The sequence below is a fragment of the Exophiala aquamarina genome, assembly GCF_000709125.1.
Source record: "Exophiala aquamarina CBS 119918 chromosome Unknown aczIA-supercont1.18, whole genome shotgun sequence".
NCBI lineage: Eukaryota > Fungi > Ascomycota > Eurotiomycetes > Chaetothyriales > Herpotrichiellaceae > Exophiala > Exophiala aquamarina.
Genome location: NW_013550570.1, coordinates 371,507 through 392,907, shown reverse-complemented (window position 1 = coordinate 392,907; position 21,401 = coordinate 371,507). Strand labels below are relative to the sequence as shown.

The 21,401-nt window shown below is 49.7% G+C and overlaps 10 protein-coding genes across 10 annotated transcripts; 4 read left to right on the top strand and 6 right to left on the bottom strand.

The window, feature by feature from the left end:
* Positions 1 to 95: 95 nt before the first annotated feature.
* A1O9_11613 (uncharacterized protein) lies at positions 96 to 2,846 on the bottom strand (the record flags this gene model as incomplete). The annotated part of the gene is made up of 7 exons (XM_013399508.1): positions 96 to 954; positions 1,011 to 1,081; positions 1,131 to 1,217; positions 1,380 to 1,808; positions 1,858 to 2,246; positions 2,307 to 2,708; positions 2,774 to 2,846. The coding sequence occupies 7 exons, from the start codon at positions 2,844 to 2,846 to the stop codon at positions 96 to 98; spliced, it is 2,310 nt and encodes a 769-aa protein (XP_013254962.1).
* Positions 2,847 to 3,043: 197 nt separating this feature from the next.
* On the top strand, positions 3,044 to 4,891 carry A1O9_11612 (uncharacterized protein; the record flags this gene model as incomplete). Its single annotated transcript, XM_013399507.1, has 5 exons — positions 3,044 to 3,283; positions 3,336 to 3,698; positions 3,752 to 3,838; positions 3,886 to 3,971; positions 4,021 to 4,891. 5 exons carry the CDS (start codon positions 3,044 to 3,046, stop codon positions 4,889 to 4,891), a joined length of 1,647 nt encoding a protein of 548 aa, XP_013254961.1.
* A 651-nt stretch (positions 4,892 to 5,542) lies between these two features.
* On the top strand, positions 5,543 to 5,926 carry A1O9_11611 (uncharacterized protein; the record flags this gene model as incomplete). The annotated part of the gene is made up of 1 exon (XM_013399506.1): positions 5,543 to 5,926. One exon carries the CDS (start codon positions 5,543 to 5,545, stop codon positions 5,924 to 5,926), a length of 384 nt encoding a protein of 127 aa, XP_013254960.1.
* A 182-nt stretch (positions 5,927 to 6,108) lies between these two features.
* On the bottom strand, positions 6,109 to 7,104 carry A1O9_11610 (uncharacterized protein; the record flags this gene model as incomplete). Its single annotated transcript, XM_013399505.1, has 2 exons — positions 6,109 to 6,501; positions 6,865 to 7,104. The coding sequence occupies 2 exons, from the start codon at positions 7,102 to 7,104 to the stop codon at positions 6,109 to 6,111; spliced, it is 633 nt and encodes a 210-aa protein (XP_013254959.1).
* A 137-nt stretch (positions 7,105 to 7,241) lies between these two features.
* On the bottom strand, positions 7,242 to 8,957 carry A1O9_11609 (uncharacterized protein; the record flags this gene model as incomplete). The annotated part of the gene is made up of 1 exon (XM_013399504.1): positions 7,242 to 8,957. The coding sequence occupies one exon, from the start codon at positions 8,955 to 8,957 to the stop codon at positions 7,242 to 7,244; it is 1,716 nt and encodes a 571-aa protein (XP_013254958.1).
* A 1,025-nt stretch (positions 8,958 to 9,982) lies between these two features.
* Positions 9,983 to 10,786, top strand: A1O9_11608 (uncharacterized protein; the record flags this gene model as incomplete). Its single annotated transcript, XM_013399503.1, has 1 exon — positions 9,983 to 10,786. One exon carries the CDS (start codon positions 9,983 to 9,985, stop codon positions 10,784 to 10,786), a length of 804 nt encoding a protein of 267 aa, XP_013254957.1.
* Positions 10,787 to 11,352: 566 nt separating this feature from the next.
* Positions 11,353 to 13,292, bottom strand: A1O9_11607 (uncharacterized protein; the record flags this gene model as incomplete). The annotated part of the gene is made up of 4 exons (XM_013399502.1): positions 11,353 to 11,501; positions 11,558 to 12,879; positions 12,945 to 13,114; positions 13,173 to 13,292. 4 exons carry the CDS (start codon positions 13,290 to 13,292, stop codon positions 11,353 to 11,355), a joined length of 1,761 nt encoding a protein of 586 aa, XP_013254956.1.
* Positions 13,293 to 14,252: 960 nt separating this feature from the next.
* A1O9_11606 (uncharacterized protein) lies at positions 14,253 to 14,573 on the top strand (the record flags this gene model as incomplete). Its single annotated transcript, XM_013399501.1, has 1 exon — positions 14,253 to 14,573. The coding sequence occupies one exon, from the start codon at positions 14,253 to 14,255 to the stop codon at positions 14,571 to 14,573; it is 321 nt and encodes a 106-aa protein (XP_013254955.1).
* A 1,681-nt stretch (positions 14,574 to 16,254) lies between these two features.
* On the bottom strand, positions 16,255 to 17,896 carry A1O9_11605 (carboxypeptidase; the record flags this gene model as incomplete). Its single annotated transcript, XM_013399500.1, has 4 exons — positions 16,255 to 16,830; positions 16,889 to 17,013; positions 17,072 to 17,242; positions 17,302 to 17,896. 4 exons carry the CDS (start codon positions 17,894 to 17,896, stop codon positions 16,255 to 16,257), a joined length of 1,467 nt encoding a protein of 488 aa, XP_013254954.1.
* Positions 17,897 to 19,287: 1,391 nt separating this feature from the next.
* Positions 19,288 to 21,321, bottom strand: A1O9_11604 (phosphoacetylglucosamine mutase; the record flags this gene model as incomplete). Its single annotated transcript, XM_013399499.1, has 5 exons — positions 19,288 to 20,135; positions 20,191 to 20,716; positions 20,778 to 20,792; positions 20,851 to 21,006; positions 21,175 to 21,321. The coding sequence occupies 5 exons, from the start codon at positions 21,319 to 21,321 to the stop codon at positions 19,288 to 19,290; spliced, it is 1,692 nt and encodes a 563-aa protein (XP_013254953.1).
* Positions 21,322 to 21,401: the final 80 nt, after the last annotated feature.

Genomic DNA, 21,401 nt, shown 5'->3' with positions numbered 1-21,401 from the left:
GTCATATACCCTATGTATGAAACGTATACGTTCAGTAGTCCCCGCTTCAACTGAATCTGATATCTTGTCCGAATGCCTAGATGTAATCAATGTATCTACTTCACTTCATTGAGTACTCGTGCTAAGAGTTTAGCGATATGAACTTTGTGGAGAGATAGAAGCCGCTCGCCTCTCGCAAGTTGGGCTTGAGCAGTGGTTGAGGACGAGACTCTGCCTTCTTCGATTGCAGAACCACACCATAGAATGAGTGTCGCGTAGTAGATTGCATATGGAACGTGGGGGGCTTCATAGGGTAGTCGGCGCTGTTGTGGGTATGACGCCGAGTGTCCGGCAAGGGCCTGTGACAGGTCCGATTTCGTACTGGGAGCCATAACAGCACCCTCGATTGACGAGATCATGTTCTCAGCATGCCACCGCGAGATCTTGTAGTTTCTGTCTTGAGCCCATGCAACAACTTCTTTTGCCACGGAGCTCTTCTTGGCATCTCGTGCTGCTGAGCCTGGAGGCGAATGAGCAAAGCTTTGCAGCATTGTCAAGTTGGCGTGGAGCATGATGTTCATCATATGGTAGACAGCAAGATGGGTAGGATTTCTAGATTGTCCGACCGTTCGAAGCCAATTGTCGCAAGCTAACTCGACATATTGTGGATTCCATAATGAAAAGCTTTCCACCGGGACATTATCCGAACCATACCCATTTTGCCGCGAATAGACAGCTGGCCACAGATGAGTACTCAGGGAAGCCAAGCTGGGCAGACTAAGGTCTTTAGAAGTTTCGGTTGTAGTCATGTGTCCCCCGTCATTCAACTCTGCGATGAGATTGAGTAATCGAGATATCCGTGTGTCCGGAGATGATTGCCCAGCAAATGAGGCTGCCCGTTGCCAGGATGAGGAGGCTGGACGTTGCATTATGACAACACGATAGCAATCCAGAATGTACAGAGCCTCGAGCAGTCTGATCATACATATCAGATCTTAATCTTCAAAAGGCATTGATTGCGATATACCTACCGGATGTTGCTGTCGTTGTTGTCAGCACTAGTTACAGCGCCTTTACAGGCCTGGCTGTATTCTTGGACTGACTGCTTCAAATTCAGCACAACCTCGAGGTAGAGAGATGAGTTCACACACATGAATGAGGCTGCCATGAAATGCTTCAGCAAATTCATAGCTTCTTTTATCGCCGCTGCAGAGACCATAGAGCTCTAGAAGAATGAACTGTAGCATATCAGTGAGAGAAAATAGTGATCGGAGGGTATAGGCACAGTTTTGGTAACAAGAAGTTTGTCCTCCCGAGTTTCAGAGAAATCCTGTAAAGAATTGCGAACGTTGAACTAATTCATGTCAGCCTTACTGACAGCTGACTACCGGCATTCATACTTGTGCAAGTAACAACTTTCGAGAATCATTATACAAAGCCTTCGCAACTTCGGCGCTTCCGGAAACTGGGCAGAACAGGCCACCAGTCGCAGCCATTGCTAGGGTATACGCAGCTCGATTTTTGTGACCAACAGCAGCATCTTTGAAAAGCGGGAAAGTCTCGGGAATGTGTCTTCTGAAGATGTTTAAGAAAACTCTGACAATATCCTGGTTATGGTCGCTTAGATTTGGTGGTGCCGAATACCACATTTTGCTGGCTTTACTGAGTGAAGGTGAAGGCGCTCGAGATTTGCGGTCAAAATATTCCTGCATTGTCGCTGTGAGTGTCTGCATTGGTGATGACAGTACATGGTTGAAAAGCGGCGAATTGGAATCGAATAGTCCACCGCTCTGGGCGAGGTCACAGCCGCTGAACCAGAATTGGCTGTTCTAAAAACTGGTTAGCTGCGGTTAAAACACACTGGTATCCCCGTCAAACCATAATTTGCGTTTGCCAGAAATCGCCCTGACCATCAGCGTCCGGCAAAGGGTAATTATCATAAGGAAGGGATATGTCTGGCACATCTAGATCGTAGATCGGCAAATTCGTGGAGTCCTGAAAGGAAGGCTCTTGGAGAATGGTATCTTGATAGTTGACCTCTAGAAGAGATGGAGGTACAGCTTCGTTGTGCATGCTGCTGAGAGGCTCCAGGGCAGCGTTGGCCGCTCTCTGTTCTTTTGCTGTTGAGTCCGACAGTGAGAAAGAAATTGATTCTGAGTGGCTGTTAACATCAGTAGTCTCATGAATATCGTCAATTGTTTGATCAACGCCATTCATTCCGGAACCTTCTTGGAGCGATGATTGACTTGGTGCTGCTCCTGTCCGGTCTGATAAAGGGTAGTGGCAAGCCGACTCCGTAGATTGACATGGAGTGCATGGTTCGTTACCGTCACAGCGCATTTTACGCTTTCGACATCTCTCGCAAGCGATGCGAACGCGCCTCCGGCCAGTCCTTTCAGCTGCTGTGTCGCCAGGGCTGTCATCTGAGGGAGCTGCGGGACATTTTCTAACGTGAATAGCCTTGACATCGGACCTTTGGAAGGATCTCGGGCAATATGGGCAGTGGTAAGCTTTTTCTTTGGTATCTTCAGCCTGGTCAGCAAAGCCATAGCCTCGACATGTGGGGATGCTCACGCGTGCGACGATGCCTTGCCAGATGCTCTGACCGAGTAAAGCATCGAAAGCAGATATCACACTGTGCTTAGAATTAATGACATGGTTCGGGAGGCAGAACACCTTCTGGCTAGGCACGAACTCAGGCACATTGCAGGCCTCGAATTTCGACGCACCTTCTTATCCTGTCGAGTGCCTGAAGATTTGGTGTTGTTGGTGGCCATCAGATATCCTCACGCACACGTTTGGTGGTACCACTTGCGAAGACTTCTGAGAATGTGGAGAGATTCTTTAAGAAATGGGGAACCGAACATGGGTTGACAGAAATATCGATGGTTCCCCAAGATCCCAGATGATGAAAGCCGAGACTGGGGGAAAAATCGGTTCGACCATGGGCCATAATTACTGGCTGCCGAGGTTGATGAAATCTACATTCACTGGCTCAAGCCATCTACAGCGACTGGAACAATCCTTACCCCAGGTCGGGAATATATGACACTCTACCTTTAAAATGCAGCTTGAGCAACCTCTTGACCCAGGTGTCCTAGACCCTGCTATGAGCTTCTCAACCTCACGCCAATGGCCAGGGGAACGACACCCAACGCGGTGGGATGTCGACGATGCCAACAAAAACCCCGGTACTTCCTTCTTAGATCGTTTTCGGGTCGCAGTGCTACACAGCGAGGGTGCGGAAGAGGACATATTGCTTGACTCCGACTCTGCCATCAACAGTTCGGAAGATCTGGACTTGGTAGGTTGGCCAAACGTATGCGCTTTGCTCCAGATACTGATGCCCAGGATAGCAAAATGCCTTCAGATACGTCTACCCGATGGCACTGTTATCTGACGTACCACCAACTCCACCTGACCACGAGTTGATACGTCTACAGTCGGCATTTTCCACGTCTTTCCAGCAGCATGCCTTTCTAAACTCTGTGGCAAATTTATCTTCCTCTTCGAGCTCAATACCACCTTATCTTCAATTTGCGTACGCTTGTTTAGCATCCGTCACCTCTGGCTCAGTGGACACGAGTCCATATAATGCTACAGAAGGGTCCTCGACACCAGAGGTGTCAGCTACACTTTTTGTTACAGGGGTGAATCTCTGGTCCGTAATGCTTGAGGTCGACAACCGGGAAGCCCGTCTGCTCGATGCAGTCATTGCCGTAAGTCTCTCTTAGTGACAAGGGAGCCATTGCTGACAGCCACCGACACGTAGGCCTCACTTCTTTCAACCTATGGTGTTTTGTCTGCTGACAATAACGATTGGAAGAAGGCATCGGGAGTACTGTGCAACGTCGTTACTGTAAGATGGCGTCAGATGCCTTTTCCATTTTCTGACCAGCCCTACAGATCTCAAGACGCCTTCATCTAAGTGACGGATACTCGCCGCTGTACCATGGCGATGATGTCGCAAACAAAGATTTCACAGCGAAAAGGTCTGAAAATTGTCGTATTTTACGAGCTGACTGACTGACAATTATGCAGTGCACTGATCAGCTATATGATCCTCGTCGACACTTTGCACGCGGTGCATTTTGGGATAGCACCAAACTATTCAACGAGCGAGCTCTTCATTCGGATGCCCTCGTCTAATCATCACTTTCGTACTATTTACAATTCCCTTTTGCATGGTTGTAAAGTACCATGCGATGTGCGCGACCAAGAAGATGCACTTATCCTGCTCACGGCGATACTCAACGATGTTATCCATGTGAATTGCAACTTCCTGTCGCTACAATTTCCCGAAATTGTTTCGAGTCAAGCTATAAACGGCCATCGTCAAGATGCAGTCAATCCATCCGTCGATCGACACTTAATTGACAAAAACCAGAAACTTAGGAATCCTTGGGCACCACTGACTGCAGGATCAGAATTCTGCCGCCTAAGAGTTCACCTCCTAGCTGCGTTGTCACGATGGGAAGACCATTTCAAGCAACATGTCGGCTCCGATGTCCTTAGCCTTTACTATTTCTCTCAGTTACAATTGCAGTGTCCTGAGATATGGGAGCTTCCACACCTTGCAGGATATGGAACAGCATCAATCAATTCCAGCGAGCGGGCAAAATCGACAGCCCAATTCCAGATTTCCGACAAAGCAATTGACTTGCCTTGGCATATTTTGGATCATTGTGACAAAAGTTCGAGATCTTCTGCGCCTCAAATGGCGATCTGGCTCCCTATTGTCTTATTCCTATCGGCATTGGTGGTTTGGCATAAAATACGCTGTCAAACCAGTACTCAAAAAAAGTACGGTACGCTAAAGGTGCTCGGCATGTTTAAGAACGAACTTGCCAAATTACCATGGCCATGTTGTACGGAGATGATGAGAACGCTGGACAGGCTCATGGACCAATGACGGTAGAATGGGCGCATACGTCAGTGGGAGTTTTACTTGAGAAGGGCGAAAACCATCGCAGAATGTGTGAAGAAAGATAGCAAGTGAGCCTCCCATTATAAGAGGCCAGAGAGAAGATCGAGGCAATGGAATGTGTGGGAGGCTCTCTTGCTAGCATAAAATCCTGGGGTACCGGCGGCCCAGGAGCCCCAGGATATCCGTAACCTTGGGTTTCCCGGCCCGCCCTTTTGCTTAGTAACGATCGGTACCCCAGTCGATCTGCATGCACCATGTGGAAATCACAAGTTGGAGGCTCCCATCAGGAAGGTCTGGATGGACGAGGCATTCGGCGCCCTGTGTCAGCATGGATAGCAACGTTTTGAACTCAGGGATAGCTAGAGGTGTTATGACTAGTATCTAAGTGTGAGTATTCACCTCAGCATATTTCACTTGTCAATTTGCACTTGTTTGGCCAGTATTTTGGGTGAGGCATGAAACACTTGCAGCCATAGCTTTAGTGACGAGCCCGGATCTGCTATAAAGCAGCCTGGAATCGTCCAGCGCACGACTCACTCCAAGTGGCGCAAGAACAGTAGTGCGAGCCTTTCATGGTGCACTCAATCCACCCTTTCTTTACTATTGTAACTAAACTTTCATTTTAGCCCAACCATAATGGCGAATCCTCTCATCCCGTCTCATCAAGGCGTCACGCACATAGGGACAATTAAGATTGACGCTGCCAATATCGACAAATTCCTCGAAGCGTTTCGAGTATGCTGGGTGGCAGTCTGCAAAGAACCTGAGTGCGTTTACTTTGACGTCTTTCACTCCCAAACCGAGCCTGGCAAGTTTCATTTTGTCGAAATTTGGACTAAAGACAACGACTGGTTTATGGAGGTGCAGATCAAAAAGGAATACTACAAGCCTTACTGGGACATCACCAGACCATTATGGATAGACCGAGACCTGCATGCGTACAGTCGTTTGAGCGGTTATACTTTCGTCGACGACAGGTATTTAGAGGGCAGTGTCAAGGTCAAAGACGGGCTACAGTAGTGTTCACAGCTCTCAAGCTCGGTGACATAAGATTACAACAATGCGCAGAACAACGCAACACGGTGTCATTTCTCATTGTGTGGGAGTGCTGAGCAAGGGCTAGCTGGATCTGTTGGAAATTGAATCAATTCGGGCAGCATCTATGTTGTAGATAGGATTGAGTCCAATGACCTTCTACTTGTTTATACATTCCATGGCCCATCCTTGCTCTCGACATCCTCTGAGAGATACATGGTCATCGAATTCCGATCAAGAAATTGTTCCTCGTCCTCAATTGCAATCTTGGTGAACTCTGGGTCCGGCTTATTCCTCAGAGACTCAAATAACTTGGCATCCTTGTACCACACCTCCATGATAACATCATAGCCGCCGGTGGTCGTTGGAAGTGGTGAGGACATCCCGTCAATCTGTGTTAGGTAACGGCGAGAAAATCGCAACACACCCGGAAGTGCCACGTGCTGATCGAACAACTTCGCATGCTTGTTCTCATAATATTCCCTGAATGCTTCCACAGATATTCCTGGCTTTCTCTTGAACAGCCCCACAACCTTGAGGACAGAAGATTTTCCGCTGGTCTTTCACGGAGTATTAGCTGTGCCACTGTTTGATATAGATGTCCGACTCACGGCTTTCGCAACTGCTGACGCCATCTTGCTAAGTCTGGAGACAATGGAGGTCTAGAAGCTTCAATTTGTCTTCACGTCGCCACGATCAGGAGTAGCTTGCAAGCCGTGCGAGATCGCAGTTGATATAAAACGCAAGGACCCCTTTTGTCGAAGTGATGTAGTCAGCTATGCCGCTGAATTGACCAAGTCTCTGGATGTCAGGCCGATATACCTCTCATTTAAGCATATCCTGACCCCTACCCGCGGTATTTGCAGTAGCCAAGAATGAGTAAAGGGGTGTGACACACCGCGTTGCCGAAACGCTTTGCAAACCCCCCATGTTCGCCCGTTGTCTTGAACGTCTGTACCGTGAAAGGCCTTCTGATTCTGTCTTTTGTGGCGATCGACCATGGAGTAAGTCCACACCAGAATATTTGCCTTCTCCGATAAAATTGGGCCTGAAATACTATCATGCGGAAGTCTGTGGGATGTCATCCGGTGGGGGTGGAGCGTGTTGGCGCAAGGCTCGGGTGCGAGTAATTCGGGTTTGGACAGGGTATTGATCACCAACATTGCGAAAATCCGAGGCCATTGTCAAGTTCTCTCCTGGTGCCTGGGTGCTCCAACATCGACTTTGTGATCATGTAAAGCTTATTCCAGTCGCATTGCAATCCTTCGGTGCTCATGTAACTTTATTTGCTATTTTGCGACTACTTTACAATATGAAGACCTGCGCGATACCCAAACACCATTGATGGCCCCAACGTCAACCCGCCAGAAGGATAACGCCCTTTCAAGAAATGATTCGAGTCGGCACCTATGGCGTATAGACCAGGAACTGGTTCACCCGACGCCTTCAAGACCTGCCCATCCTTGTTCGTATCTAATCCGTACATGGTGATCCCATTTCCAGAGTAAAGAGTCAGCGCATAGAATGGGCTCTTCTCAATGGGTGCAAGGCTCGGATTTGGCTTGATCTCGAAATCACCGTAGGCTTGATCAAATGACCCTTGTCCCCGACCAAAATCGTCATCTTTGCCATTACGAGCGAAGTTGTTGAATCGCTCAATAGTCGCAGATAGGTTAGTGGGATCTATCCCGATCCTTTGTGCAAGGGCAGGAATACTAGAAGCCGTAATTAGATAGCCACGTTTGATAAGATGCTTGATAGGGTAGCCTCCAGGCAATGCCATCCCCATTCCATAGTTTCGAAGGTGACGTTTATCTCCAATTAAGTATGACACCCGGATACCAGCTTCGTGGGTCGCACGGCCTAGATCCTGGTATGAAGCTGCTTCGTTTGCAAATCTTTTACCATCGCTGTCGACCATGATGGAACCTGGCTTCGTGATGGCTGTAGCAAAGTGAGGATATGATCGAGCAGGCCCTTTCGGAGAACGAAGTATGGAAATAGGCGACCATAGAGCGGCATTTTCACCAAGAGGAGCAGGTAAGTTTCCTCCACTTGCGAGGCCAAATCGCATCCCGTCACCCACGTTACCGCGAGGGCTGATCGTCCAATCTGGATTCGATAGATATTTACGGCTGAGTTCGCTGGACCGTGCAAATCCACCACTTGCGAGAATTACTCCTCGCCTCGCCCGGACTTTTACTTCTCGGCCGTCTTTGCTGATCACCATTCCCACGACTCGGCCTTTCTCCAGCAGAGGCTGTACAGCTGGCGCGTTGTTCCAGAGCTGTATACCAGATTGTATAGCCTTCTCAACCAGCCGTCCAACTAGCGCATTGCCGTTACATAGCTCAGTACCTTTGCCCCATCGCACTCGGTCAGAAGCGTATCGAAGGACTCCTTTAGTAACCGCTGAAAAGTTTTGCCATTTCCTGAACGGCTGTCTCCAAGTATTCAGTGCAAGGAGATCGACCTGCAATGAACCGAAGGCGCAGTAGCCCTGTAGAGGATACCTTATCTGCTTCACCATGCTTCTTAGCCTACGGCCGTCGTATGGAGCATTCAATACTGTCCTTCCCGCCTTGCAAGCACCCTCAAGTTCCATGTAGTAGTCCGGGGTTGGTGCAGCCACGAACTTTGTTGCGGAATTGTCTTCCAAGAACCTGACCATCGCCGGAGCTGATTCCAGATATGCAGACACCATAGGCTTGACATCTTCGTAGTCTTCCTTCAGGTAGTTCCGAAGGTATAGTTCAGCTTTTCCCGCCGAATCCTTCAAGCCTGCGGCTGATGCAACGTGATTCATGGGAACCCAAAGAGCTCCTCCTGAGTATGCCGATGTCCCACCAAACCATTTTGTCTTTTCAGTGACGAGAACTTTTTGACGCCCTGAAAGAGTAGCAGTTAAGGCAGCTGTCAGGCCTGCTGCTCCAGTACCAACAACAATGACATCGTACTCTTCGTCGTATTTAGGTGGCTGACACTTATCGTCAATATCATGATAGTAATAAATCATTAGTTAACAAGGAACTCACCTCGACTACAGTGGCATATGTGCGAGATATACGTGGACGGTTCTCCGATTTCGGGACAAGAGGAGGCCTCAATAGTGTGGATAAAGAAGTCGTTCGCCTGTAGAATAGCGATTGAGGTCGGGGCATGAGATTTCGCATCATGATTGAGCTGAGAGTGTTTAGATCTTGCGCGAGTGCAATAAACCCACGCCTAATTTAGTGAGGACGAGAAAATTCGACAACAGGTACCACTGGTTACTGATACATATGTCTGATTTAAAATCTGTCAAGCAGGTTGCAGTTGTAAGAAAAATTCAAATCAAAGGAGCTCCAAAACACGAAGGGTGACACTCCTGGAATTGTTGCGATCGCCAGCTGTTTCAATTCAAACAATTAACTTCCAGGAGTTTTAATTTCTGGATGTCGACCCCATTCAGACTAGGGTATGGATTGAGGCCCATCTACTCACGCCGATTGGAGTAAATGAATAGAGAAGGGTAAGTCCTCAGTGCCCCAGAAATGCCATTGTATATACCCGACAACCGGAAGGCATGGGGTCTGGCCTACTACACGAAGTATGTGGAGCAAAATGTTCACCGAGGCAACAACAAAGAGGCATCTTCATCCAATATGGTAGATTACGAAGAGTATTAGAAAGTTAGAGTATTTAATCTTGCTGCCGACCTTGTTTTGTCGATGTCTTTGCTCTTGCACAAGGATTGAGGTCGTGAGGGTAGCAATTGTGAATCCCGCGGTCCGTAGCAGGCCACCCTGAAAGGGGACGGATCAGGGGACGCACAGTGATTTGTTCGGAGTCGATTAGATTGGGGTTGCCGGTCCGAAGGGTTGGGGTGCTGTTCGAAGGCTCGTAGCCTTACAACCGAGCTGCCTAGTTCACAACTTATTAAACGTCAAAGTGGTGTCTGAGAATGAATAAAAGGGGGACGAATCTGCACCGCGACATTTCACATCGGTTTACTATACCTCAAGTTCGATAATACCTAGCTACCCGTTACACATTTCCAATATGGTTCTGGAAGTTGAGTTTCCCCCTCCGCTTTCGCCCACTCCTTTCGCCGGGAAAGTGATTGCAATTACAGGGGCAAGCTCTGGCATCGGCCTAGCAACCACTCTCCTCCTTTGGACCCGTGGCGCCACTATCTCTGCCATTAGTGTCAATGAAGAAGGAATGGCCGAACTGAATGCGGCGCTTCAAGAGAAGTCAAAGACAGCTTTACCTGGCCAGAGCTTCTACACAAAGGTGGCTGATGTCAGCAAAGCGGACGAGATCAAGACCTGGATAGAGGAGACCATCGAAAAGTTTGGCCGGCTCGATGGGGCAGCCAATATTGCCGGGGCGGTTCATAACTATAACAAGCTCGCCGACACCGTCCCGGAGGATTTTGACTTCTCGATCAACGTGAACACGAGAGGGGTATACAACTGTATGCGGTCTCAAATCCCCGCTATGAAGACTGGCGCAGCAATTGTCAACATGAGCTCAATAAGTGCTACTAAGACGGAGTCAGGCATTAGTTTGTACGGCGCGTCCAAAGCGGCGGTCAGTACATTAAGTACTGCTGCCGCGACGGAGTATGGACCGAAAGGGATCCGAGTGAATGCTATTGCAACGGGATTAACACTCTCTAAACGTCTGCTGAGTGTCGCAAAAGAATATGTCGACCCTGGAATTCAAGCTACGGCACTCAAAAGAGGAGCCACACCTATGGAACAAGCTCAGGTCATTTTGTTTCTACTGAGTGATGAAGCGAGCAATGTCACCGGAACTGTTGTCAGGTGCGATGGAGGCGCCCTTGCCCTGCAATATTAGATGAATAGATCAAACAATGCATATTAGTTGTGGATCATGGTGATGAGGCCAAGTTTATAAGGTATGTTCTTGGACCTAAGAGAGAGGCATGACCATACTTCACTACTGGGGCATCACAATCCTGCTGCCCATGGTGGGCTTATTTATTGGATAGCCGGACTAGCATGTTCGGAATTCTATCAATATGGCGGGTAATATGGTACATTCTGGATCACGAATCGTCTATTAGAAAGATAATAGTCAAAATAACGCATGTTCCATTGATCAAGGTAATTTGTTGGCGAAAAACAAAATAGCCATTTTGGTGGTGAAAAACTTGTGTGATTGTTGTAGTAAAATGGATAGATATCCAGTATATATAGACCTAATCTGGCGATATCCTCCAAATAACGTAATATTGTTGCCTAGTAGGCAACCTCATAGAAGTCTAATAAATGAGTCATATTCCGTCCAACATAATTTCAGGTCAATATCACGAAAGCCATTTGGCATATGCCTCGTTTTAGTCCACTCGCACTACTGATCAGCCACCCGGCAGGGCTGCGCCTCTCCTAGGATTCAGACTCTCATACACGACCTCTGATCTCACTGTCCTCGATCTGTTGCTCCGGAACAGCTTTAGATTCATTCTCAACACCATCATCTGATGAGGCATCAATAGGCGCATCGATCTTCGCATTAAATTCCGAGTGCGGGTTGCGCATGAACAAGGTTACTGCGAGGTAATTAGTCGAAATAGGCAGGATGCAAGTTTGAGTAATTTCGACTTACATATGATGCCCACAGCCATGAATGCCGCGCCACAGATGAACACGTTCCTAAATCCAACAACGTATGCTTGCTTGATGGCAAGTCCAGCGGCTGAGATGATCTCTGGAGTGATTCCTGGTATCTCTTCCAAAGCATCAACGTTACCGGAGCTCAACGCGCCAACAAGTGGCCCAATGCTTGTTTGTGGCAAATTAAGAGGGACAACAGCATTGGTCACCTTTTTCCCAAGGTTGCCAGAAAGACCACTTGCAAAGATGGCATTGATGATGGACAATCCAATCGATCCTCCTAAGCTGCGGACGCCGGTACAGATTCCAGTAGTCGTAGCGATGAGCTCTGGCGGAGTGGCAAGCTGCGCGGATGTGAAGAATGTAACGAGCGCCATGCCTAGGGCTATGCCATAGAAGAGGATATAGCCCCAGAAATTGGCCGAGGGAGTCCTTTCGTTGACGCTGGCCATAACGCACATAAATATCAAGAAAAAGACGAATGTCCCCACACCTGTCTCTCTGACTGACTTAGTCTTGTAGATATACAAGCCTGACAACGCACAAGCAATTCCAAAGGCACAGAAACCGACCATTTGGCAAAGGTATTGGCTATAGGTGCTTAGTTGACCAGCTTGAAGGACCGATAGAGCGTATGGGAAGAAGACAGCAGCTGTCATATATCCCATGCCTTCAATTGCGGAAGCAACCACGGAAATGGGAAAGTTGCGATCATGGAAGAGAGCGTGGTGAAATAAGCCATCCTTCTTGAGCCTTGTGGCGTACACAGCTAGGAGAAAAAGCAAGACAGCTCCAATAAGTAGAGGCGCAAGGACATGTACGTCTCTCCAAGGATAAGGATTCTGAGCCCACAAAAGGCCCAAGCAGAGGAGAACCGTACCCGATCCTAGAAGGATGTATGCTGGCCAGTCAAGAGCCTGGACCTTCTTTTTGAAGCTTAGGGACTGTAGCTCCCTCGGGGGCGGATTGTACAGTAATACCACAAGGACGACGGCGGCGGCGTAGATACCAGCGCAGATATAAAAGTAAATTCGAAAACCACCCGGCCGTGACTGAACCAAGTAGCCTCCGATAGTGAGGGCGAATATTGAGCCGAGAGCGTTCATGATGTTCGCAGCAGCTTGAGCCCAAGACCGGAATCTACGTGGCAGAACTTCCGAGATCACGGCTAGGATGAGTCCTTGGGCTCCGAAACCGATGCCTCCCACGCAGAACCCTGCGATGTACATACCCATTGAATTCGCACGAGCGGAGATGATAGCTCCAGCAACGCCGCCGATGTTCGGGATGACGAGAATCCATTTTCTTCCCCAACTGAGCGTTGAACATGTCAGTATGAGCTATCAAGGGCCCTGCGTTTCTATCATTGGAAAACTCACTAGTCGGAAGCTTGTGAAAGCGGTGCGGCCAGGGCGACGGTAAAAATGATCACCGCCAGTGATGGCCATGAGGTGAGTCCAGCGCCTCCAATCTCGGAGGCTACGCGCTGAGCAAAAGTCCCACCGCCGACAAGGATGATCAACTCGCAAAAGAACAGACTGAGGACGGCCTATTAGAAATATTCAGTCAGCTGTGTCCTCGCCCAGCAGGCAGCCCTGAACACTTACTCCGACCAGCGCGAAGGTCTTGACGTGATTCCAACGAGTCACCCTGCCAGCCTCGAGGGCATCGGCGTTTGTGGTGGCCATCGCTGACTGCTGTTGAACTGCTGTCTCGCCTCGACCCATTTTGTAGGCCCAGGTTGAGAAAACCCTCTACTTGGAATCAGGATTCGAGAGATTCGTAGGGTGTTTGAAATTAGGATTGGAAAGTTTCGGTGTTCTTTAGTTGAAGCGCTTGCATAAGGGTGTAGAAACAATGGCAAGGAGATTGAAGAGAACTTGGATTTCAAATGTACCCCTGAGATTTACCGCCTAAAGCAGGTCAGCAGTATCTCATATACAGGAGTCTGCACTGCACGCAGGCTCATGGGCTATTCCGAGCTGGAGCACGAGGAGTTTAGCCTCTCATACCCCAGATTCCGCTAGGTCCGGCTGCTGTTAGCCTCATATAGGGCACCCGTGCCAATACCTCTGTGCATCATCTAGCTCGATCACGGTTCGGTTCTGATGGGGATGGGGATGGGGATGGGGCCCACATGGAATACATGGGGTTGGTTGAGATGATCACGTGATCGCAAGGCTGTGACCATAAGAGTTGAGAAGCCATGCGCTGGTACATCTGACCAGGTACCCCAAGCACGGGACGTATGCACAGACTCGAACATGGACCGATGTGTCTAGCAGATATTCATGGCTAGCTCGGCCTCTACTATGAAGCTAGAGCAATGGTTCAAGGTCGGCTGGCCAGGGTGCTGTGGGTAAGCAGGAACCCCATCCACATACTATGACTGATTATGGAGAAGCAGGGCTTAGACAGGCATGGGGTAATGAGGATCAACCCATGCGCTTCGGGATAGCGGAGATGATGGGGTGATGGACTTCGGGAATCAGGTCTTTTCGTGCACAGACTACTGTCAACATGATTATCCTGGTCCGCTCAAGGCGATGCTAGCAATACTTACAAAAGAATGAAGAACTCTTACGTGCTGGTAGAGTAGCTGAGAAAGTATACCGCGCGAACCAATACTCAGGTACATCACTAAACTGTATATCAAAAGTCGTTCCTGTTCTAGGAAAGCCTGCATCATGCCTTACATCACAATGGTCGCTTACCCCGACACCCCGACAGCCACCTTCGACGAAGAGTACTACGTTCACAAACATCTGCCAATGGTCTTCCAGCAATGGGAAATGTACGGCTTATTGGACTGGAAGGTCATCAAGTTCGACAAGAATCCTGGTGATTCAAGACCATACATTGCTGCATCCTACATGACCTGGAACTCGGCCGAAAGTTTCAAAACAGCAACGGCGACTGACAGCATGGTGTTAATGATTGAGGATCTTAAAAATTTCAGTAATATAGAGCCGGTGTTCTTGAATGGGTCAATTATTGGGTCTAGATAATACAATGAGGAGGAGGAGGAGGAGGAGGAGGAGGAGGAGGAGGAGGAGGAGGACACTTTTCAAAGTTGTGTATAGCTTTGCTCAGAAATCCCCAGGAAGAGACAGCCTTATTTATGGGACATGTATGAAGAAGGATTGGGTGACTACTGCATCTAGTCGGAATGTTTTTAAATCGCTGTTGAACATATTGCCCAATTCGGACGGGCTCTCAACCCAGCCACCTATAGGAGACTTGCCAATCCAATTCCTGGCCAATTCAATCCCTGGCAGAGCGCAAGCACTATACATATGACGTATGGACATGAATCGACAGCATGGTGCAAGTTGAAGTCCACCAGCTAGCAGTTCATTTGACGACTATGGCCCTCTCATCATCCATTATATCAACTCCTATCGTCCCCGAGATCAGGCAGCTGGTAAAGTCAGCTGTGTATCGCAAAGAGCGTCGGGATGGTACCCCTGAGTGACCGTTAGGTAGTATGCTTCCCCGATCGTGAGATCCTATGTGCTAGAAATGGGCGCAGGTGCGCGATGGCAGGATGTCTATGATTTTATTGAGAATGAGAATCTCTCTGTCAACGGCGCCCGAGCAGGCTCGGTTGGTGTTGACACCATAGCCGGTTATTCACTGGGCTGAAAGGGAGCGACAATTACGCTTCTGTCGGTCTATCAGTAGTATTTGCTGCGACAAGCAACCAGACAATACTCGTAATAATGCTCACCCGCACCGGCGCCATCTATTCGAGTCCATTCCTTCCGCAGTTCTTCGATATTCCCAGCTTGCACCGCTCCGTTCAAAAGATGACTGAGGCGCAGCTCGCTCGGGATATTGACATGAAAACCCATCTGGGTTCCGGCAGCAGAAATCGACCTTCACCATCGGCGATAGCGCATCCTTTGTTACGGACATCGTTTATATTTTCGCCCATCTCACAGCGGCGTCTGAGTTCACGGAAGATCCAGCATACAGACCGAGCTTACTTGTTTAGCCACTGACGTTATCTCATCTAGGATACTCCAGAACATCCAAAAAAAGGAATATGCTAGGACTTGAAAACTCGGCGAAGCCACTCGTTCGTAAGTCACCGCTCTCTTAAACGGACTCCAAGTTCTTTGGGGTCCCCTTGTTCCTCCATAGCAGTGACAGGAGCCTCTACACAGTAATCTCCCTTGAAGTCCGGTGGTCATGTAAAGCCCTTGACACGAAATACCAAGCACTATTACAAATTCTTCGACGACATTCCTAGGACAAGGCTCGAGAAAGCTCTCAACTGCACGATTTCCGATACGCCAACTACGCTTCAGCGGACCAGGATATTTTTGCAGGCCTTCGGAAGTCTGGCCAGCTGCATGAACTCCGTAGGCTGCGAGATGGACACGATGAAGACAATTTCGTCGCGCGATATCCTAGTCATCCCTTTGATTTGCCGAGCAGCTAATTACTACTAAGCGATGAGTACGGATCCGACATGGCGGCAAGGAGGCTACGACTGCTTTGTATGACGTTGCCACAGTGAATCGGGGCCGCCTCGTTCCTGAATATTACCATTCACCAATTATACTGATTCGGAGGCTACGTCATGGTCCCCCCTGACCGATGCCAGGACTGAAATTACTTTTTGACACCGCGGGGGAAGTTTCTCTACTCACACACAAGAGCAGATCCATTCGGCGGCGCTCACTACAGCCTCCTCGCATTCCCAACAAAGCTATCATTCAAGGTCGTGAAAGATCCCATGTCTGTCAAACTGCCGATCCTGCCTAGCAAGAACTCAAGCTGTCTGTACGACGCACCGGGAGCATACTGGGGGATCTCATGGCCGGCAAGATCGACCGTGACCCACGTCAGGCCTCTCTCCGTGTGCGTGATGCCCAGGTACCCGGCACCAGCCTGCAGCCCGACCGGCGTGGCGGGGATGGGCTGGGACTCAGTCTCGTTGATGACCTGGTTGATATAGGGGTTGTAGGGGACGAAGAACAGATCGCTGGGTGCTTTGGAGAAGCCCTGTGCGCCATTCCAGGTCATGTTGTTCAGCGCCATGAGCGTGCCGTTGGTCAGGAGGAGGTAGTCGAGCAAGCCGCTGCCGACGATGACGTTGTTGGTGCGCTCGATAACCGAGGGCAGGGCCGAGTAGCTGGAGGGCTCGGACAGGTCACCGTCTGGAAAGAGGGTGTCATCGCCGCAGATGGCGTAGTTTGTGGGCGGGGCGTTGATCGCTTTCTGGACGTCGCTGCGGTTGAAGTAGTTGTTTGGGCCCTGTGACTCTCAGTTAGGTTCCTTTTTCGAAGCCGAGATTTGGAGAGATGGCACTCACGGTCGCAAGAGAGGGAAATCCAAGCTCGTCCCAGAGAAACGGACAGAAATCGGTCAGATGATAGATGTTGAAGCAAGGATTGATGAGGATCTCGGCTGTTACGATATCGTCCCAGACATCGCAGCCTAAGCACGGGTCAGATTCCGTCCTGCGAGGAACATGCGGCGTCGACGTTGGACAAACCTGGAGCGCTATCGTTTGGCGCGATGAACTTGCCAGCGGGAGGGAAAGTCAAGGCCTTCTCCATGAAATCGAGGTAGCCGCACTTTGCAGCGCGCTCGTTGATATCACTCATGAATGACTGGTTGAGCGCAAAGATGTTGGCATAGTTATTAAGATGCGTCACGGCTGGGGCTATTCTCATAGTCGTTAGCCGAATCCCCCAAAATGCATGCAGGATGTGTTTGACGAACCTTGGATCAGAACGGAATCTTCTGCAATGCTGGGGTCGTTGATCTGGATGCCCTTTACATTGTAGTAGTCCGTGTTGTTCTGGTCTAGCATGTAGCTTGCAATGTAGGGGATATACTGTCCAGCATACGACTCTCCCGTCAAGTAGACTTTTCGACCCGTAAGGTTGAACGTGGTCATGAAATTCTTCCAGAAGCCTGAGAAATCTCGACCGACGTCGACCTCGTCGGTGATGTTTGCAGGTGCTCCGTCGGCTGCAGGTGAGAAGCCCGTGCCAATCGGTTGGTCCACGTAGACCATGTTGGTGAGATTCACAAAGGAGAATGGATTCGGTTGTGGCGCATATGTACCGCTTTGCCAGAGAAATGGTCCATGTTCTTGGAGCAGCCCGTCAAGCGAACTGCACCCGGGCCCTCCATTCAGCCAGATAGTGATCTCGTCGCTGGCGTCAGGGTTGTCGGATGGGAAGAACCAGAAGAACAGTTGATTGGCATTAGAGCTGTTCCCGTCAATGGGCAGCGTTCCGGCGTAAGACTCGCCAATGTCGAAGTCTACCTCGGGGATTCCTGTGCCATTTACAGCAAACTCTGCTCGCATGTTAGGTTGCCTCGCCCTGTTCAGCCACCGATGCACATACTTTTGGTCTGGTCTGTCAGGTAGGTTGACTGCTGCCTCTTTGCTAGAGAGCGTCGCGCTGGTGACGATCGGACATGATGTACTCTCTTTGGCGCATGCTGGTGTGGGCTCTCAAGAGCCAGCGCACCGGTGGCGAGGCAAGCTGCGACAACAGTCGTGAAATGCATTAGGGGAATACCTGACCGCTCCAAGAATTTGAGGAGAAGAGGAAGACAGGCACACCGTACTGACGACTTTCTCCACCATAGCTATATGAAGGGATTCGTCACGCACACAACAACACAAGATGCAAGCGTGACGTTCCACAGCATACTTCCAGATAGGAAGGTTGCATCATGGAGGAGCTCTTTAGCGAGTGCTTGGGATGCTTGATAAGGCTTGGACAAGCTTGTTGTCACTGGGGTGACCTCTTATTATTGGACTATGGGCAGGCTTTCGAAGGTTGGCGAAGAAGCCTTGCCCGTTCAAGCAGGTCGTCGTGGAGAGGGCCGTTCACGATGATGCAACCGGCCTCGCCGTCTTGTCGATCTCGGCTTGTTTCTGGCTCGTAGACACGGTGTTAGGCCGAGGTTGCTGAGCTGGTGGCAAGATTCCAGCATGAAAGTAACCTGGCGATTGCGTGTCCCCACCAGACCAATAAATAGCGCATGGGCGGTCGCACAGAGAGAGTAGTTAGACAGTTCGACTGGTTCGACGTACTGACTCGGAAAGCCTTCTTTATTCGTACCAGTCTGACACGTTGGCCCATCTTTCCATCATTGGCCTCGAGGGTGACATCCCCTGGTACGGGCAGTAAGTTGGTCACAAGATGAGGAGTCAATGTTACCCATGACTCTATGAGGGCCCGCAGAAGCTTCAACGGCGACGCCAGCCTTCGCTAACCGAGAGAATTTTCTCTCCAAGCTTCAATAGCACGAACAGAAACAGAAGCATCGCGGAGTTCTGCAGGCTGCAGGCACCTAAATCCACAGATATGCAGGCTACCAAGGTCAACCCGAGTGAAAGGCAGCATGGATACGAACTCAATTAGCAATGTTTGGTGGCAGGACTGATCGGCTGTCACGGGTCTACAGCAAGATTTTCTCGCAGATCAAGAGCATCTAGTGCCAATGCCGAATGAGTGGTGAATTCAGGATTATACTGTCCCTGAACAATCGCCTCAATTGAGGTGACAGGTGACAGCAAAAGCACTTTTGGATTCCTAGTAGTAAGCGATTGAGCTTTGCAGGCTCCAAAGCTCTGCTATCCTATCCCGTCAAACGCCATTTCGCTATGCGCAAGCCATTTCGTCCTTGGGAATAGCGACCTCCTGCGACCCGGGCCGGTTCGTCAATCATCATTCATTTCGTAGCTTAGGCACCATATTTTCGGATCACCTCGGTGACTTGGCTAGCAAGTTTCTCGGATTCTATCTTAGAATGTGCCTCTGCGTAGACCCGAACGGCATCTTCAGTACCAGAAGCTCGAGCAAAGGCGCGGCCCTTGACGTACATATGGCACAACTTGTCAATCTCCTCCTGCGCACCCTTGGGAGATTCAAGCTTTCTCTCAGCATCGGTAGCCTTGAAGATAGAGCGATCGGCGACTTCAACGCGGACGAGGCGGTTTGGAAGATCAATGTAAGTGTTGCGCCAATTTTCCGGAGTCCAAGACTTGTGCGCAAGGACAACCTCGGCAAACAACATGTCAGAAATGGCATCACCAACAGCTTGATTGATCAAATCGATACAGGCGCGAAGAGACTCCAGGGCGTGCTTCTGTCCAGGAGACTTGGGTTCCGACTCACGGATGACTTTGATGGCATTGTCCGAGAAGAGAACAGTACCATGACCATTGGCTTCGAAGTAGACGCCAATGTCATAACGCGCAGCAGCGTGGTGAAGATGCTTGACACCGGTTGGGGTGACCGTGACTGGGAGTTTGAGGACCTTCTCAACGTACTCAGTTGCAGCACCATTGGCGTAAGCGGTCTGCACAATGCCAATCTTGAGTTTCTGATCGATACCAGCAACACGTGTCATGTCTGCGAGGAAGACGGCGCCAAGAGTAGCAATTCGGTCACCATCAAGGAGATGGAAGGTGTTCTGCTCATCGGTGTAGTAGTAGACAACACGATCGGCATCGCCGTCCAGAGAGCAGCATCGGTCACCTGGTTTAGCATTCGAGCTCGGAGGGCCACGCTGCTTAGTCTTGACATAATCTGCACCACACTAGGAACAAGTCAATTAACCGAAACAGTAGATCCAGAGTATCACTTGCCTCAAAGTTGAGAGCCTCAGGCTTGACCACGTCATCGTTGACAACCTTGATGTCGATGCCCCCCTCTTTGGCGGTTGGAAGATATTTGATCATCTCTCGCAACTTGGGGCCACCGACTCCATTTGCACAATCGACTGTCACAGTGCCATGAATGGTGCGGCCATGCATGAGGACCTTGAAAGCAGATGCCATCTTCTTGTAGTAACCTTCCTCAGATGGAGGACCGAATTCATATGGAGAGCCCAGGGTGTTGATGGCGCGAACGATGTAGTGAAGTTGTGGGGTGGTCAAGATTCCTTCATCCTTGTATTCAACCTTTGCAGCATCCAAGGCGGCTTTGAGCGCGGTGACTAGGTATGGTCCAGAAGCACGGGTGTCGCGGGCAAAGACAACTTTGGCAGGTCGCTCATGAAGCTGTCGGATCTCGTCAACCAAAGTCTCATTGGTGAGATCTTCATATGCCTTGGCAAGTTGATCATTCCGAGTGTTGGCCAAGGTTGTAGCATAGCCTTCCCAAGATTGCTATTCGATCAGATGTCAGCCAAGTGGTGTTCACCAATGCGCCGTAGAGGACAGGTCATACCTCGAGCATGTCACCCTAGAACTTTATGTTAGCCCTGTCACTCGTCTCATCGCTTGTGTGAATGGCGACATACCATGGGATCAACCAACTTGACTCCATTGTCGTCGGCTGGGTTATGACTGGCCGTGATCATGATTCCAATGGTCGCATTGCGCTTCTTTGAGCGGATGGCCGCAATCAATCCAACAGTGTACATGACATGGTCAAGGCCAGCATTGCTACAATCCCTCTCTTGTCAGTCCGGATCGTGACGGTCTTGAAGGATGGGAAGGAGAACGTGAGGCTGTGTCAGCTTGGTGCGGCTGAAGGGTACATACGCTTTCATGCGAAACTGAGGCGAGAGAAACAACAGTCAGTCAATGAGAAGTCAAAGCATGTGTCCTGCGGGTTCACTCACTCCTGCAGTTCCGTACTCGTATTTTCTTCCCGCGGGGATTTCATAGGGCTCAGCGCCTTTTGCAATAGCAGCCAAAAGGTCTTGAGGAAGATGTACGACTGGCTTGGGCTGGTTGAAGACCGAGTCTCGCGGATTGGTGTAAGCCATGATGGGCTGAAGGGACAATGCGCTGGACAAACAAGCCGCAACGCTGACGCAGAGGGTATCAGGGGTGGAGTGAGCGATTG